This window comes from Phallusia mammillata, chromosome 7 (assembly GCF_965637545.1).
Source record: "Phallusia mammillata chromosome 7, kaPhaMamm4.hap1.1, whole genome shotgun sequence".
Classification (NCBI taxonomy): Eukaryota; Metazoa; Chordata; class Ascidiacea; order Phlebobranchia; family Ascidiidae; genus Phallusia; species Phallusia mammillata.
In genome coordinates, this window is record NC_137258.1 from 4,994,500 (window position 1) to 5,012,354 (window position 17,855).

The 17,855-nt window shown below is 38.7% G+C and overlaps 1 protein-coding gene and 1 non-coding gene across 3 annotated transcripts; one reads left to right on the forward strand and one right to left on the reverse strand.

Annotated features, from left to right (window-relative positions):
* Window positions 1–8: 8 nt before the first annotated feature.
* LOC145202752 (U5 spliceosomal RNA) lies at window positions 9–121 on the reverse strand. The gene has a single exon (XR_013853337.1). It is a non-coding gene; the product is annotated as a U5 spliceosomal RNA (small nuclear RNA).
* LOC145238790 (receptor-type tyrosine-protein phosphatase alpha-like) lies at window positions 23–17,828 on the forward strand. 2 transcript variants are annotated; one of them, XM_080102054.1, is made up of 18 exons: window positions 23–5,789; window positions 7,070–7,158; window positions 8,243–8,481; window positions 9,271–9,367; window positions 9,478–9,554; window positions 9,674–9,808; window positions 10,367–10,408; window positions 11,148–11,285; window positions 11,567–11,715; window positions 12,698–12,833; window positions 13,461–13,564; window positions 13,796–13,935; window positions 14,486–14,562; window positions 14,630–14,764; window positions 15,191–15,325; window positions 15,958–16,121; window positions 16,627–16,762; window positions 17,232–17,828. In XM_080102054.1, the coding sequence occupies exons 1-18, from the start codon at window positions 5,755–5,757 to the stop codon at window positions 17,295–17,297; spliced, it is 2,094 nt and encodes a 697-aa protein (XP_079958180.1). In that variant the 5' UTR covers window positions 23–5,754; the 3' UTR covers window positions 17,298–17,828. The 2 variants fall into 2 exon arrangements, with proteins under 2 accessions (XP_079958180.1, XP_079958181.1); XM_080102055.1 differs by lacking the exon at window positions 10,367–10,408.
* The last annotated feature ends 27 nt before the right edge of the window (window positions 17,829–17,855 follow it).

Consider the following 17,855-nt stretch of genomic DNA (forward strand, 5'->3'; position numbering starts at 1 on the left):
CTTTAGAAACCTCGCCGAAGCGAGGAAGAAAAATTCGAAAAGACTCATTGAAATGTTCCCCCCCACGGAAATCTTTAGTAAAAGGCGAAAGATTTATGCGTGTGAGGAGAAACCAGAGTGCAGACTTATTGTGCTTTTCGGCCCAATTCCCGAAAGGAAACTTTTCGTTTGTGGTGCTTGGGCCCCTTGTAACAATTCGTCGTCGTTTCGTATCTAATCCTGCGCATTAAAATCTGCCAGACAGGAATGTTGATTAATTCTCTTGTACGCCCCTTTTCATCAAAGGCGGGCGCCACACTTTATGAATGAATACATGGGACCTTAAAAAACACGGTTGGCCAAGTTAAATGATGTCATAATAGCAAATAATTACGTCACAAACCATACCCAGTCAGAAGTTGTTGATGTTCAATCGAATCGAATGGATTAAATGGCTGAAACCTAAACCTCTGCCAAGAGACACACAGTTTGACTGGTTTGTGCACTGGGGCGTAAACGCTTGTGCTGCTTGCAGGAAACCAAGTCACGTGACGATAGGGTTGGCGCCGGTCTTGCTGCAGTCAGTGACGCAAGTATGGGTTGTTTTTGGTTGAATTTAAAGAGCTACGAAATTTAAACTTTATGAAATGCTACACTGGTAGTCCAGGCTTTTTAATGTACCTATTAAACCGTGCTACAAACATCGTTTCACATAAACTTTGCTGGCGGTTAATATTTGTTTGCATAGGATTAAACACATATTTGTTTACCGCTGCGTCATATAAATACCAAACATTTTTTCCATGTCAGGCTCCTTTTAACTCCTTTGCGATAGTTATACCTAGTGTTACGCAACAACTGTTTTCAAAGAAGTAATGCCAATAAACCCATTGTCCACACTGCAACAGTATCTGCTCAGCAGCAGGCTGTGCAAGAAAGCAGTGGAGTACTTGTTTGCCCTCTCACGCTACGTCATACATGCGAGGTCGCTCACGTGACTGCAGCAGTACTAGCTCAGTGCAAAGGGCACTGAGGTGTAATATTGCTCGTGGCACTTCTGTGGTGAAACCAAGTATTGGGGATTAGAAAGGCTCCATAGTCAACTTGTTAGCACAGGTCTTCGTTGTGACTGGTTACCGTGTTTTGCTGGCTTGTAAGGTGCTTGTTTGTGTGTAGATGTGGCGGGAAGTTTGGTTTACAGAGTAAAACCTATTGAGCTAACTTTTATCTAAATATCTGCGACAGATATTCAAAGGCATTGAGAAGTATTTTAATGAAATGCCTTGAAAAGGTAACAGTATGTCAATTTAATAAAGTTATATCTTGGGAAAAGTACACATATGAGCTGAAAGGTCCCATTTAACATCTAACAGCTATGGTAGTTTGACAGTTTATTTTGCTGATTTGTTTGTCACTCATAACCTTCATGTAAACTCCCGCAATTGGCAGGTCAGGTGTGTTTTTTGATTTGTTCACGCGGGTCTCTTTCACTTTGTCGGTCGTTGTCGCAAGTAAATGTTGCTTTTCAATGAGTGTTTTGGCCAGTGGCAATTAGATTTCAAATCCTGTTAAATTAGCATAGTGGTGTCGCAGTGTATTCTCTGTTTACAGGCGGTTAAGTAAACTATGTTTTAGACTAGTTGTTCTTTGACTGGGGAGTGTGTTGCTAGTTGCAGAACAGTGAACGGTGGCCGTGAAAGCGTGGTTTTATTGGCACGGTTATGATTATGGTACTGCAAAAACCAATAAGTTTGTTTGTGGAGTATCAGACAGTCAATATACAATAAAGATAAATTGCAGTCTGGTACGACATGCCAGTTTCATAGCAGTGTCTGGTTAAGGCTTTGTATGTTCAAATTTAAGCGAAACATAGCTTTGAACTTTACATGATTGGCTGCACCAATTTAAAGTCCGTAGAGTATTCGTGAATAGTCTTATTTTTGTGTCTTTTTAAGCAGAGTTTAGGCGTGTTTTAAATATGCTACCAATTTAACTAAGACGTGCGTCAGTCATTGCCATGTGGCAAGACTTGCGACGTGGGAAATTATACCACGTTACAGGTATTAATCAAATCTGTCCCAGACATTTACAGCATCTGTCGATTTTCATCGGTAAGCGAGGTAATCTGAATCCTGGCGTGTCAAAATTGCAGAGCGATTTTATTTTTGAAATAAAGTCGACAAAGTGGCGCTATTTGTTGTGAATACCTGTATTTTATACCGTAGTTTTTATACACCCTCTGCGTCATAAACATTGTTGCTTCGATAAGTTTTAAACCCAAAAGGTAGCTTGCAAAGCAAACTTGTTTGATAATCGTGTATGCTTGAGAGAAATAAACACACACCGACCCAACAGTTTTGACACGCCGTATATGGCACAAGTTTGACCAAACACACTGTGGATTGTGAGATAGAACAGGGCAAGCGTTGGTTGGTTGGTTATGCTCAAGCAGAGATGGGTGATGGCCCTGATGGGTCGGTTAAAGCGGGTTGTTGAGCTTGAAGATGAAACGCAGATGTAGGGACTTTTGAAACACTCTCAGTATTTGCCTTTACTGTTAGATTTTCTGCTTTAAAAGTTCATTTTTCTGCGTTCGAAGTTCACAGCCATGTTTTATTAGTCGTTGAAAATTGGTGGTTTACGATTCCCTTGGGTGCAAACTGAAAATCAAACAGGAATATTGACAAAACGTGCGTTGCGTTGCAAAAGACAGATGGCAGGACTTAAGGTAACACTTCTAACAGCGCAACTGTGTGTAAATAACCCTGCGTTTTGGAGCGAGGTTGTTTGAATTAGTGTTATGTAGGATGGGTGTAGGATTGGTCTGTTTTGAGTTCAATAGCAACAATAGGTTTGTCTCAAAAGTCATTTGGTGCGCACTTGTAAATGGTTTTCATTCTGCATTGTCCGCTCTTTGAAAGTTTACTCAGGCGTGGCAGATGTGAGTTCACCTGTGCTCGCTCGCGCGTGACGGGCAACTTCACACTTGAATGAACATGCGTGACGCGACCTGGGCATTTGCACCGAAGCTTCTCATTCAAGCTTTTGTGTTTGCCAGTTCGTTATTTCTCAGTTTGTCTTTAGGTTTAATTGTTCAAACAGATATGCTCCAACCTTTTTCCCTATTTAGGATGTTGTTTTATTGTGTTTATACCATGGTATACTGTTTTTTCTTGTGGTTGAATCGAGCTAGGTACAGTATAGTTTGAAATATATGAAGGAAGTTTAAAGATGGTGGTTGATATTGACTCTTGTAATACTATTAAATTACAACATTTTTTCAACGAGGGCTTCTCAACTTTTTTTGTACTAGGGCCGCTATTTTTTCAATAAAAAACTTTTCTCCCGCAAACAAATTCCAATGTCTTGTATGACCAACTCCCACGTAATTTTACAAAGTGCTTAGAGGTGGGCGGTCCTGCCCTTTTTCTAAAGCATTCGATTACTGCCATTAAACACCTAGATATTTACCCAGTCTGAAACCTTATTGGTGACTTTGTTGAAGTTTAATAATTCAGGTAGTTTGCGTCAAGTTTTTTACTATTACACGAACCTAACTTTTCGTTGACAGACGGGTTTTAATCAAATTGAAGGCAGGGCGTAAAAAATAGGCTGTCTGATTCTAATTTTGACTTTTTACGCATCTCTAGCTCTGAAACTACATGGATGGTAGATCCAAATGGATTTCTGATTAGCGTGAACAGAACCTCATTCATTATACCCAGTCAAAAGGAATGTTAAGTTTTCGTCTACGGTTCGGTTGATCAGTAATGCATTTCGATCAACCTGGTTGGGCTTTTAAGAACGTTGTCCTTAGAAGACAGGTTGCTTATGTGACGTACAGCGCTAAGGCCTGATTGAAATATGAGTTTCCTTGCTGTCAAAAGCATCCTGCATGTCAGTCACTGTTAGTGTGCGTGAAGAATGTATTTGTCGGTGATGCTATATCGATTCGTGTTTTGGACAGGTGGTTTAATAGTTCTGACAATTTCTGTTTTGTTTGTGTATGAAAATGGTTACTTATAAAAAAAATTCGTTCACTTGCCTTATTTCAAATCAAAACGTTGCTAATTTCGCATATACTCCGAGCTAGCCAATTGTATCAGTGCTGTAACTAAATCGAGGTTGTTTTGAAGGTAGATAAGAATGGTTTGTGTAAAAATATACCTGTTTACATAACCTTAACATACTGTTTTCGATTCCTACTTATGCTGTACACTCAGGTCAAATAAAAAAATTAAGATAGTCTTTTTGACAGATGACTTATTTTGCAGATTGAGCGGCATTTTACATTAGATGTTGTTTATGTTATGTTCAAAGTCTGTTATAAAAAAATTAAAAGCTTTTGTTTAATAATTATTTGCAACATTTATATGGGCGCAATGCCACTGCCAGCGCGCCAGGATCTATTCATGGAATTTCGTGAAATATATACTTGCTTTTAAACCCGTTGAAAAATTTACTTTGGAGCCTGGTTGATCCTCAAATAGTACACATTTTTGTGGCAGAATAATGAAACCGCTTTCGGAATGTGCGAAGTATAAAAAAAGGATTTGGTTTTAACGTAAACTGCGTACATCGGGAATGCCGAAAAATCTTGCTTATTTTTTGTGATTAAAATTATGTTGTTACTTTGCAATAGCTAGAAAGAAATACGCATAGAATTGATTTATACTTGAGTAATTCCGGTTTCTTGGGCTTGTCAATGGGGTTAAAAATTGAAAACGATTGTGTGGTGATGTTTTTGTAAACATTAGTAAGAAAGTGCTGTGAAAAAAGAAAGTGCAAATACAAAATAAATAAAAATTGTAATTTGTGTCACAAGCATAAAGCAGTGTGTAATAAATGGTCAAGTTTGTCATTGGACGAAACGTTTGTGTCAAATCAATTCGTGAAATCAAACGCTGCTTTAAAGAGTTTTAACGAACAGTCAATGTGCCGACGTTTGTAATCGATCCATAAATAGCACAGACTGAAGAGGAACCTAACGGCGAAAATACCCAATTTCTCTTTATCTCGGCGACTGTAAATAGGTTTCCCAAGTGCGAAAACGCGTTTTTCATTTTACCAATGCAGCAGATTCGGTTTAGTCGTAAAAATAACTTGATTTAATGCATAGTTATTACCGCGGTTGTAAAATTACTCCATCAAGGTGTATTCGTTGAACTTTCAATCAAGCGTTAGACAAAAAGTTAAAAACAAGCGCGGACAGTAAGGGCAACCGGTTTTTAAAAAGTCTGTATTAAACTTTAATTTTTGTGTGTCTTGTAGTATAGTACTGTACCTTGTTGCTGGATAACCTTTATTCTGAATCAACCTTTTAAGAGATGTATTTAAATGATGTGTCTATGGAGCAGCATAGGCCCAATAAACTGTTGTCTGCTTCCGTGGAATTAGTCTCGTTTTGGCTCAATCCTATCGTCATGTAACTTATTTGCATTTTGCCCGTCTGCCAGTTCATGAAAGTCTGCCCAATACGACGGCGATTTGCCTGCAAATGGCTGCTTGTGACGACATAGGCTCGTTGCGTGTGATATCATAGGCCTGCTACTGTGCAATGGAACGGAAACGCTTGTTGGGTAAGCGTAGCCCGGCAGTTCATTCAGAACGACTGCTTATCAAAGGCAGTTAGTCAGTCGTATGTCAGCTGGCAATTTGTAGGAAGCTCTCTGTATACGGTTGCATGTGAGGCCTTGTTGATTTGTGCCTTAATGCTAACAACATGTTTTTTCACGGCGACAGGCATAGGATATAAGTATTTTTTGAACCAACGTAATGCTTAAAAAGTCAGCTTTCATTGCTCGTTTAAGGTGAGTAGATATCTGGACTGTGTAGTTCTTTTTACTAAAGTACATGCTTTGGTCAATTGATCATGCCATCCGCAGTGGTAGAATGTGGCTATCCTATCACAGCCTATCTTGTAAACCCGAGACACAAAAAAATGACAAAAAGTGTTAAAATTTAACATATCATGCCAGTTCTTCATTCAGTGCGGTGAGATATACTTCATACATTTGATCTATAGCAAAGCTTAGCAATTGTAGCAACCAACCATGTAGACATGCACAGCTGTGCCACCGAAAGGTTACAAAAGCATTTGTGCTATAAATATAGCTATAGCAATAAGCATCATTGTGCGTCAAACAATTATTTTTGTTTTTGAATTGTTTACCTTCTAAACCAGGGGTTCTTAACCCGGGGTGCGAGAACTGTTCCTAGGGGGAATCATTAAGGTTGGTTAGGTCTATTCTATTTAAGCAATTATAGAAGGGGGAGCGAAAATTGGTTAGTGATTTGAAAGGGGGTGCGAAAATTGGTTAGTGATTTGAAAGGGGTGCAGCAAGGTAAAAAGGTTAAGAACCACTGTTCTAAACAGTTTCGTTCATGCCAGCCGAAATACTTGGCGTTTTTTTTGTTACGTGTTTGCCCTTTGGTAACCCCACAAATGAAATTCGTGACTCTACAACACGAACGCATGACGTAATAGTTTTCCAAAGCCGGGTTGTTGTGAGGTTAGGCATTACACGTTTTGCAAAACTTTTAGAGAGAAAATCCTTGTTTAGGGTCACAGTTTTTTTTTAACTTTTTCAAACGCCTTCATAAAATTCACTTACAATGTATATAGGATGACGTCACAGCCAATGAATTCAATATGTCATACATGACTGAGTGACCGTGCAACAAATTGACACAAACATTTTTTACGCTAATGGCATTTGACTGGCGTATTAAGTAAACCTGATTTATTATTACCAGCAAGGGAAAGCCTTACCTGCGTGGGGAGCGAAATAATTTAAATTTGATACGATTTACTTACCAAGATCAATGGTTCGTGTTTGGTGTAGTTTCGTACTAAAGTCAATCACCAATTTCGAATTTCGCCATGTGTTATTTTTCCACTGACGTTTTGTGCCGAACATTAACAATAATAGTCTTTATTCAATAAAAATACATAAAAATATTTGTGACTAAATAATCAGACTTGAGACCATAAATGTCTGGTCTTGACTTGTACTTATTTACTCACCGGTTAATAAGGACTGATTTAGATCAAAATGACAACAGTAACCTGCATACATTTTGCTAATAGAGGTAAAAAGAAGAAATCGGACAACAATGAAAACGTGGTCACAACCAAATATCAAACTAACGCTGAGACGAAACAAAACCAATCCCTAGGTATGTATAAGAATAATCTTCACAAAGTTGTTGTGTGGTGCTGTTTGTTACCTTTAACAGTGGAAAATTAATATGATTTAGACAGGGGCATACATCCGGTGTTACGTAGTTCGACTGTTGCTACGTATATGTTTGACGTAAAAAAAAAAACTTGCATTGTTCTCACTAATGAAAGCTACTCCACAGTATGTAGTGATTTTCAATGCGCCCAATGCTGCGATTGCAGAACTACAGTCTTAAAACCGCCCTGTAGGACTGTATAGGTTATGTAAACCAAATGTATAAAAAGTTATATGTGAAATAGCATCAAATTAAATTTACACAGTTCTATTTTGTCAATTATGTACTTACGAAACGATAAACTGGTAAATGGTATAATGGAAATAAAATTATCAACATTTTTTTACATGGCATTTATAAATGCTTTAAGTCATAATAATTTTACTTAGTCGTGCCTTTGTAATGTTCATTAGTGGGGCTGAATTTAGAATTTAAACAAGAACTTGCCTTTTTTGGACGTTTATTGTCGGGGTGCATTAGTTTAACGATTGCTTCCTGATATTTAACTGGAAAGGACTTTAGTCGTGCTATATTGCTGCACAAAGTACCAGAACGTGTAATATCAATTAAATCACCACTGTGACTTTGTGTCTGCACAATTGACGACCGCCAACCACTCATCCTGTTGACGTTTTTGGCTCCAGCTAAATGTAATGCCCTTTCAAACCTTTGGGATTTACGGTCGCGCATTTTGTTGGTTAAAAATTTGCCTGTGAACTTTTGCCAGGAGGTAGTTTGCGTTGTCCCGTCGAGTGTCCTTCCTAAACTCAAATATTTTTCGAGATAGCCAACAGTGCATAAGACCAACAACTATCTAATTATTACACGTTAGACAACTAATAAAAAGGAAAACATAATTTTCATAAACCGAACCTTATTAAGGCAGTGATATAGCCTATGAAGGGGACTGGTTTGTATAATGCAAATTTTTACCCATTTTTAGGCATTTTTCCATCAGCTTTTTTTAGGCAAGGTTTAAAGAACTAAAACGGTGATAAAACATTAACATTTTTGTGACGCGCAGCCGATTCTCGTAACTCCTCACAAGCGTCGTTCACGCCCAGCGGCGATGACGTCAGCGACGCGAAACCCGATGACGTCACTCACGGGGAGATTCCCTTAATCGCTACGGACGATGAAGAAGAAATTCCGACACCGCCTCCTCCCAGACCCCAGAACACATGCGTTGAGGCGAAAGACTTGCTTGATAATTTTGTGGCGAAGCACGCCGACGAAGACCGACTGTTTCGTGCTGAATTTGAGGTATTTTGTTTATGTAAACTTGAATGTTGTGGGTGTGGGGCTACTAACGTAAGAACTCACAGCAGCCAGGTTTGCTAATTTCCGGTAGGTGACGCACGCAAATATCTTAAATGCAATTTGTCTGAAAAATGCTGACGGTACGGACTTTTAGTGTTGGTCTGAGTTTTTATAATAACAATAAAATCAACCAAAAACCTAGTTCTTTGTGTTGAATTTAGTCCCTAACCCTTTCCCAGTCTCACTGTTATTTTAAATAACTGCGCTCTTTACCCTATCTATCGGTATTTAGCAAACCTTTTCTACTGTGAGTTCTTACGTTAGTAGCTCTACCGTTGTGGGGGGTTAGCCTTAATACAGTTAGCACGCAAATTGGTTCACACTAATTTCAAACAAATAAGTCATTTTTATTTTATTAAGACTTAGTTAAAGCAGTGTGAAATGTCAACTGTACAAAAATTTTAACTGTGGAAATAAGCACTCTTGATATTGACTCATCTTTACTAATTCATACAGTCCGAAAACTTGACTAATACTGTAACAAATCGTTAATTGTATGTATGAAGCATTTTTCTGCGCCTTCACAAGTGTTGTTTTTATTACCACAAAATGCTTCACGCGCTGTTTAAAGACATGCATTGTGTACTCAAGATAGTTTTTGTATAGTTTTTTATCTGCCTTTATGGTGAGATTAATTTTAGACCAGACCGCGTAGTATTTAACCTTTGGCACATTTAACAGAGCGCTGACGCCTTTGAATAGATTCGTAACTCCTTCCGTCTCTTTGTGCAGCTAATGCCGGCCATTGTTACGTCACTGATGCCAAAGTGCGACTATGCAAAACGTCCAGAGTTCAGGGACAAGAACCGTTATCGCAATATCGTAACATGTAAGTATTTTTATTACAAAATAGGTTGTCTTTGATTTAAATGTTAAATTGGTCACCTAACGTATTTGAGATCGTTGAATGAATGACGACACATGTTTATGACATCACAGGCAACGAGAGCCGAGTCATCCTGTCGAAAATGGACGATGACGAATCATCAGATTACATCAACGCGTCGTACATTGACGTAAGTTAAATTGCGATTTTAACATATATGATCAGGCGAGGCTATAGAAGACTATAGAAAAGCTTTAGTATTTCCCCAAGTAAGGATGCTAGTGATATCGATGTTATTATGTTGTAAAGGGACACAAAGCACCACGGAAGTTTATTGCCGCGCAAGGACCCAAGGACAACACTGTCAACGACTTCTGGAGAATGATCTGGGAGCAACGTTGTTACGTCATAGTGATGATCACTGAGCTGTGGGAGCTTGGCAGGGTAGGTCACGTGATATTCTAATTTTATTGACATAAGACGCAGTGTTTGCATCCTATGGCGTGCGACCCATTTACAAGTATTATACTTAAATATACAGTAGAGCTACTAAAGAACACACAGTATAAAAGGTTTGCTAAATACCGATATATGCCGTAAAGATCGCAGTTATTTAAATTAACAGTGGGACTGGAATAGGATTACGAACTAAATTTAACATATAGGACTGAGTTTTTGGTTGATTTTATTGTTATTATTATTATGCCCTAACCATCACCATTTTTCACTCAAACTGCATTTAAATTATTTGCGTGGTCCACCTACCGGAAGTTATCAAACCTGGCTACTGTGAGTTACGTTATTAGCTCCACCTTTTACAAGTACTGTGCTTTTTTTTACAACCCCGTGTGCGCAACAAAGAAGCGTTCATATAGAATGAAATGCAAGGCGACATGACACTGTTTGACATCATTATCACTCATTATTAACTTGACGAGACCTTATTTTTAATTGGCCAGTAGTATTACTTGACGACGCGTTATTTTTTAATTATTTGTGCAGTTTTTCCAATACCGCATACCTTCGCCGTTCCAGGGAGGACAGGTAAACCCCTCCTTAGTTAGTTTGTGCCTGGGGTAGATTCGGGGGGTCAGTGGGCACCCCCAAAACCCATGTATTTTAAGTTCGTGTCTTGTCTACAGACGTGGTCCCCCACCTTGTGTTGTTTGGCTTCCGAGTTTCATTTTACGTTTTCCATCTTTTTCTGTTTGTCTGCGTGATGTCATACTACGTCAATTGTTGTCCAGACAACGCGATGACATCATATATACGTGAACGCTCGGACGAGGCGTGCTTTATTAATATTTATCACAGCATTTTAAATCAGTTTGCAACGCGTAATGTGCAAAGTTTTTAAATTCAGCATTCGATCCATGACTTTAATCACATTTTGTAAAGGTTTTTTTAGACAAAAAAGCAAATACAGAACCATGACCGAATATTAAAGCTGTTTTGACGAAACTATATTTTTACATCAAACTACCAAACAAAACTTAAATTAAATTTGTTTTCAGCTAAGTTTAAGTCATTACACAGGTTGAAAACGTTTAAAAAGCCTCCTACCTTTAGCATCATAGGACAAACTGTCCACAACCACTTAGTAATGTATTACACATATGTGGTGTAGATGAATACTGCTCAACTAAATCAACTCTTTGCACATGCATTTATGTGTTCTCATGTTCATTTAGGACTGAAATGCTCGGATCTGCTTGTTGTATGTCATTCTTTTTTGTTTACCGTTTCCCCGCATGCACCAATTTTATGTTGCGCCGATTCACAGAAAAAATGCGAGCAGTACTGGCCAGCGGACGGCGCCGTGGAATACGGCAAGATACGCGTTGAGAACGATACACTGCACGACTACGGCAGCTTTACCATGAGGTTACTAAAGGTCACGAACTGTGATGAACCCGACGAGGTGTGTTAATTTGAATCGGAAATACTCATAACGTAGCGTAGATGTTTGAATATACAACACAAGCACGTATTGGTTATTTTAAGTAGAAACGTTTCTGTCAATTTTTTAGTGAAAATATAATTTTGCACATATTAAGTTTATCTGATTATAGACGAATATACACAATGTAGTCGAAATACTTCTTTCAAAAATCCCACACTTTCAAAAAATGTTGTTCATATGTGTTTTTTACACGTTTTCATTAAACCCATTTTGTAATAAATTTCCTTTTCATGATTTAGCATCGAGTGGTGTCGCACTTCCAGTACCGAGCTTGGCCGGATCACGGTGCCCCCAAAACCACATCTGAAATATTCCGGTTTAGAAAAATGAGTTTGGAAGCGCAGCCCTCATCTGATCCAAAAGCCGGGCCTATCCTTGTGCATTGCAGGTTTGTGGAACGAAATTAATCCAAAAATTTAGATTTTATTCTTCAATATGCTGAAAACTGGTCAGAATATACTACACGCAGTCACAGAACGCCTAACCCTACGCCTATGGTGGTGAATGCTTGGTGACCGGCTGATTCGGTATGGCGCCTTCCATAGGCCTGGCGTACTGTGATTTATATATGAGTGTGCTGTGATCGCTGGTCTGTATGGATGCGTCAGGGCTGATCCCAGTTATGAATTTATGTTCATACTACACACAGTTTATATCTTTCAATCTGAGATGATTTTTAATCCCAAAATAAGGACGTAGAATCTTTTTTTTCTATTCCCGGCAAAACGCAGACTTTTCTTTGACTAATGGCGTGGCCATTAAACCTTAAAGCTGGACGCCTACATGCACATACCTTGAAATTTAAAAATCCTGTGTCAAAACCACAACAGTCGTCCGAAATTAGTTTTGGAAGCCAAACAGTTAGCAAAGAGTTTTTGTTAACGCACGCCCGCCAACAAATGTATTTTAGTAATCCTTGACGTACGTGGCTGCACAAATTTCTGTGTAACGCAGGGGTCGGCAACCTTTTTCACGCCGCGTGCCAACTTACTTGCTGTGTGCAAATTGTAATAACTAAGTGTGCCAAAATTTTTGTGTGTTGTGCAGTGGTTGGTGCTTACTAATTTGAACCATAATTAGAATGCAGGTACATTCGTGTTTGTAAGTTTCGTTTTTGATACCATTAAATCCCCAAAACTGGAAATACGTGGATGTAACAGCTTTTTCTTAATCAATCAGTATTTTTTACTTTAATATAAAGTTGAAAATCACTTGGTGTGCCAACCTTTACACGCGTGCCAGGGTTTGCCTGTTGTTTGTTTGTAACCATTCACGACAAATCCATTTGATATCTCACTCTTTGAAAAATCCCTTGCTGATTGAAGACATTTCTTACAACATAGTCTAATTTTGATTATACATTACTGCAGTGCCGGTGTAGGAAGAACTGGCACATATATTGCTCTCGATAATCTGCTTGGACAACTCGCAGACGATAGAAAAGTCGATGTGTTTGAGCTGATCTTGAGCTTAAGACAGAGAAGAACGGAAATGGTCCAAAGTCTGGTTAGTTACACTTTATATTTCAGAATTTTGATGTTAATGTGTAACGTTCAGTGTTGCCAGGTCAAATTTTCACAAATCGCCACTCTGCTTGTCAAAGCAAGCCTAAAATCCGCAACTTCCAGTAAATTAAAAACAAACGTAAAACGAACCCAGTTATAACCTCATCTAACTGCTTGCAAAAACGCATGTTGTATGCCAAAATTCAAAAACCGCGACCCGCAACCAATGAAATCAACACGCAACTCGATGTCAGAAACACGCCCAATTTGACGGGAAAACCGCCTCCCTGGCAACACTGGTAACTGTGTTACATCGACGTGAATTTGTGACGAAACTAATCAATCCAATTGACTTGTTGTTTACCGAATTACTTAATGATGCTATATTTCGCAGCTTTTCAATCACGTATATTCGCTTTAGGATGTGCATTTTTGTTTGTGTATTTATTATGCAATGTTAACGCAAAGTTTGCGCACAGAAAAACACGGTTACAATAAAAACAACAAATAACCCTATATTAAAAGCTCTGTGGAAGCACAGGTGGTAGATTAATATCAAACATGCATACACTGGTTTTACCAAGTGTCGTGGAAATGAATTAATGGCATCAACTTTTTGTTATCACAGGACCAGTATGTGTTACTACATAAACTTGTCACCGAATATCAAATGTTTGGTGACACCGATCTAGCTCAGGACGATTTCCAACAGAAGTACGAAGAATTATGCAAGTATGTTGTGCTGTTGGCTTTTATGTTTTATCAAAATATTTCAACCAAGGCGACAGACAGTTAGTACATCAGTGCAGTTGCTGATCAGACATTGATCGTATGAGCTAGGTTTGCCTGATTAGTGTACTTACAGTAGTGTGATCTCTCTGTAGCTTACGTATCTTTTAATGGCCCCTTCATTACATTTGAATTAATAGTGTATAGTTTTACCTAAATTTGAATAATTTTTAGGACTGATGAAGAAACCGGAAGATGTGGGTTTGAATCCCAGTTCGATCTTCTCGCCAACACGAACTCATTAAACGGCCGAGTCGGATCCGGTGCTTCTGAACAAAACATGAATAAAAATCGCGACCCGGATGTGATACCATGTATGTTTTAGCTTCAGTTAAGGTCATCACTAGTGATGCACCCAATCGACCAAATTAGCGACCAAAAATAATGTTACCAGGGTGGCGGTTTTCTTGTCACATTGGGCTGGTTTCTGATCTAAATTTGCGGGTTGCGTTTTTGGATGGTTTCACAAAAAGGCAATGTGTTTGCTTTTTTACATGCATATTGAAGCGTTACAAGCAGTTAAAGACGATAACATTAAGCTCTGTCCGGTCTTGTTTTCAATTTACTTCACAGTTGCGGTTTTGAAAAGCGGAGTGGCGGTTTTTGAGAATTTGACCGGACAACACTGCAAATTAGGTTCAAACGAAATCGAATATTTGGCAGTTTCGCCGCGTAAATTATGCAATAATACGGATTATTCGCTGCCGATTAACCGGAATGTGTGCTTATAAGTTTTTCAGTGCTGGTTGGTTGTTCTATGTCAGTGGTTCTTAAATGGTGCGCTCGAAAGATTACCAAGTCCGCTGCAAAAACCATGTTCTGAATGTGCTATTAACAACATAACCAAAGACTTTCATCTCACAGACGATCACAGCAAAGTGTTTGTGGGCATGCGTCCCACGGAACAACTTCCCCTCTACGTCAACGCCTCTGTTCTACAGGTTGGTTGTCACAACAAACTACACTCAACTGTGACGTCATCCCACGTGTTTTGATTTATTTTGACAGGGCTATGACGTAAGGCGTCAGATGATCGCAGCACAGTCTCCACTGGAGGGCACTGTTGAAGACCTCTGGCGCATCGTCCTGGACAACAATGTCACGTGTGTTGTCCAAACAACGCCTTTGAACGTCGGTGACAAGGTGTGGAATTTTTGTTGCAAGACCAGTTTACCATGCATTAAGCTCATTACCTATACACATTTTTACGGGACTATAAGTACGCTTTAGTTTAGCATTGTTGCCCAGAGTTGCGAACAGGCCTGAAATTGGAGCCCGAACCCAGCCCGAACTTGAAAGTACAGGCCCTAAACCCGACCCAAACCCGATTTGTTTTTAAGAAGCCCGTTTAGGCCCGAAATTTTGATTGGCAAGCTTATACATTGAAGACTCGGGAAAGACCAATACAATAAACACAATAGACAATTGGTCGAACCGGAAAGTACAAGCCTGAATTTGGCCTGAAAATTGCTGTAATTTACACATGGTGTGAAGTCGGAGCCGAATGAAGTTCTAACCCGTTTACACTGGTACATGTAACTCTTGAGTTAACGAAACGTTTACTTTTAGGAACTCTGTCACCCTTATTACCCCGATTCCGGTTCGGTACAATACGGCGAGTTAACGGTGCAGAACGACGCGTCACGTGATCACGGCAGCTTTCTCGAAAGTTTGCTGACTGTTAAAGGAAACGAACGAGAAGCGGTGAGTAAAATTCACCAACAAAACATTGGACTACTTCTACCGAATATCCAACAAAAATGTTCTCCGTAATTAATGCAATGGTTTAAATGCTGGCTTTCAATCAACCGATATATGTCAGTGTTTCTCAATTTCGAGGCAACCACTTCGAATGTGACCCAAAGTGTTTTGATTTGTAGTAACTTTTGGATACACTAAACTATTTTCCAACCCCTCATTGCTTTCGTTGTTTCACATTTTTGTAAATTCCTCGAAAGCTTATTCTGAGGGAAAACTAGCTGGAGATTGCGAAAGGTTGAAAAAACACTAACTTTGTATAGTAAACTCAAACAATTTGCAACAAAATAGGCTTTTGGATTACTTGGATAATAAAGTTTTACTGGTCAATTCTTTAATATGTGCTTGGTCTTTTTGAACTTTTGGGTTTCTGCACATATTAGATGGAGTCGTTTGGAAACTCTCAGGTACAATAAGTACTTGATTTGTTAGTCATCCTGGAACGTAAGCTGCATTTGATTGAACTTCTTTTTACCGCGCTACAACTTAATGTTTTTTTGTTTCTTTTCCAATTATTAAACTGGTTGTGTAAAAATTGTTTGCTGACCCAAATAATGTAAACACTTTTCGATTTGCAGAAGTCCCAAACCTTAACTCATTTGTGCCTTCCGGGTTGGGATGACCCGGATGAATTGTCACCGGTAGGTGGCGCCAATTTAATCAAGACTCTCCAATTTGCTGTTGAAAAAGTAGACGAAGGTCGCGCAGAAGGAAGCAAACCCAAGATATTAGTCCATTGCAGGTATACAAGCAACTAGAAATGAATTTGAATAGGGCAAATTTTCGGCCCAGTATCTTGGCTGAAATTGCTGTACGTTAGCAAGCCTAAAAGAACAGTTCTATTTTCAATGTTTGTTTTTTAAGTGACATGGTTGCATATGCATTTGAAACTTTAATGTCTCGTTGAAGTTCTCTCTAATGAAATCCACAGATTTATAAGGGAATTTCTTGTCTTGCTAGAGGTGCTTGCAATTAACTTAGCTGATGGAAAACCTGATTAGCTTTGTTGTGTAAACCAGGGGTCGGCAACCTTTTTGAAATTGAAATTTTATCGCGGACCGGCCGTCAAAAACTACAAATATTGAGCAACGAAAATGCCTAAATTAGTGTATCATCCCCGGATACATGGGCAAAATATTTTAAAAAATTTAACCTGAAAAATTATACGGCCCGCTAACAAACTCGTCGCGGACCGGCGGTTGCCGACCACTGGTGTAAACAATATTTATGTTATTTATATTCACTAGTGACGGAGCAGGACGAACCGGGGTATTCATCTGCCTTCTTTTTCTCATTGAACGTCTCAATCGGGAACAGAGAATTGACGTCTTCCGTAGTGTGAAAGATGCTCGTGATTATCGTCCTAAGATGATACGAACTCACGTAAGATTTATATATGAATTACATGATCAAGCTAAATCTGATTTCGGACTTAATCATGATAACAGGGAATGTGTATTACAAAAAGCGACATTGGCCTTTGGTTGCAATAATTTTTTTAATAAACAAACAAAAAATAAAATAAAAACGAAATATAATAAAAACCACAGCCCTGTTGTTCTGGAAAGGAAAAGAATAATAAACGTGAATTTTATAAAACAAAAACTTGGGAGCACTATACATGCACTTAAAAAGTAATTTAATCATAAACATTACTGCCAAAGTAATGGTGTATATAGAATACATCATATAGACGTTTTAATAGTCTCTGTTGTCAGTATCAGTGCAGGTAATAAATAAAACAAAAAACTCATGACTTTCTTTCAACTTAAATGATATGGATAATCCGATTTCCGCAAACATTTTTCGTGCGTTCAATGTCTTCATCTAACTAAAATGTTTTATTCCTTAGGCGCAGTTGAAAATCTGCTACGATGTTCTGCTGCAGTATAAAGAGTTGAAGAAAACTAAAGAATGACCAGCATTAGTCCAAAACCTTTCAAATTCTTCACCACAATCTACTATGCACTCCATGGGTCTACGCAATGTCACGTGACATGGCTTCGGTACCGTCACGGTGTCATGGGCCGCTGAAGACGACGCCTCTTTCTCGTTTGGAGGCTTTTGTTGTTTTTCATTCTCTTGTAACTTTGCCTCAGCAGTACTGAATACACATAACGTTTTGCTTATATATGTAACGGTCAAAAGCACAGTTTAAAATTTCCTTTAAATGTACATTAGGCTGCACTTGATAATAACAGCGAAGGGAATATTTACATATATTTTGATTTCAAACGGGTTTCACTAGGCCCTATTCATTGTTTCACTTCGCGCGTATGGTCTTGGCGCACACTTGACACTTTGGTTGGTACTTTTAGTTGAGACTAAATTTAAATTCAACTAACTACTTTGCGTCTATTTCTTCATTATTGTTTCGCTTACTGTATTTCAGAGGTGACCGTTATATACAGTAATATTTTTTTGCGAAATAAAATTAAACGTTTATGGATACTGATAATAATCAGGAAGTTGAAAC

Coding starts and splice junctions, on each gene's coding strand:
- LOC145238790 (XM_080102054.1), top strand. CDS start 5,755: ATGCTTAAAAAGTCAGCTTTCATTGCTCGTTTAAG. Junction 9,555..9,673: donor TCAACGCGTCGTACATTGAC/GTAAGTTAAATT, acceptor TATGTTGTAAAG/GGACACAAAGCACCACGGAA. Junction 14,563..14,629: donor TCAACGCCTCTGTTCTACAG/GTTGGTTGTCAC, acceptor TTATTTTGACAG/GGCTATGACGTAAGGCGTCA.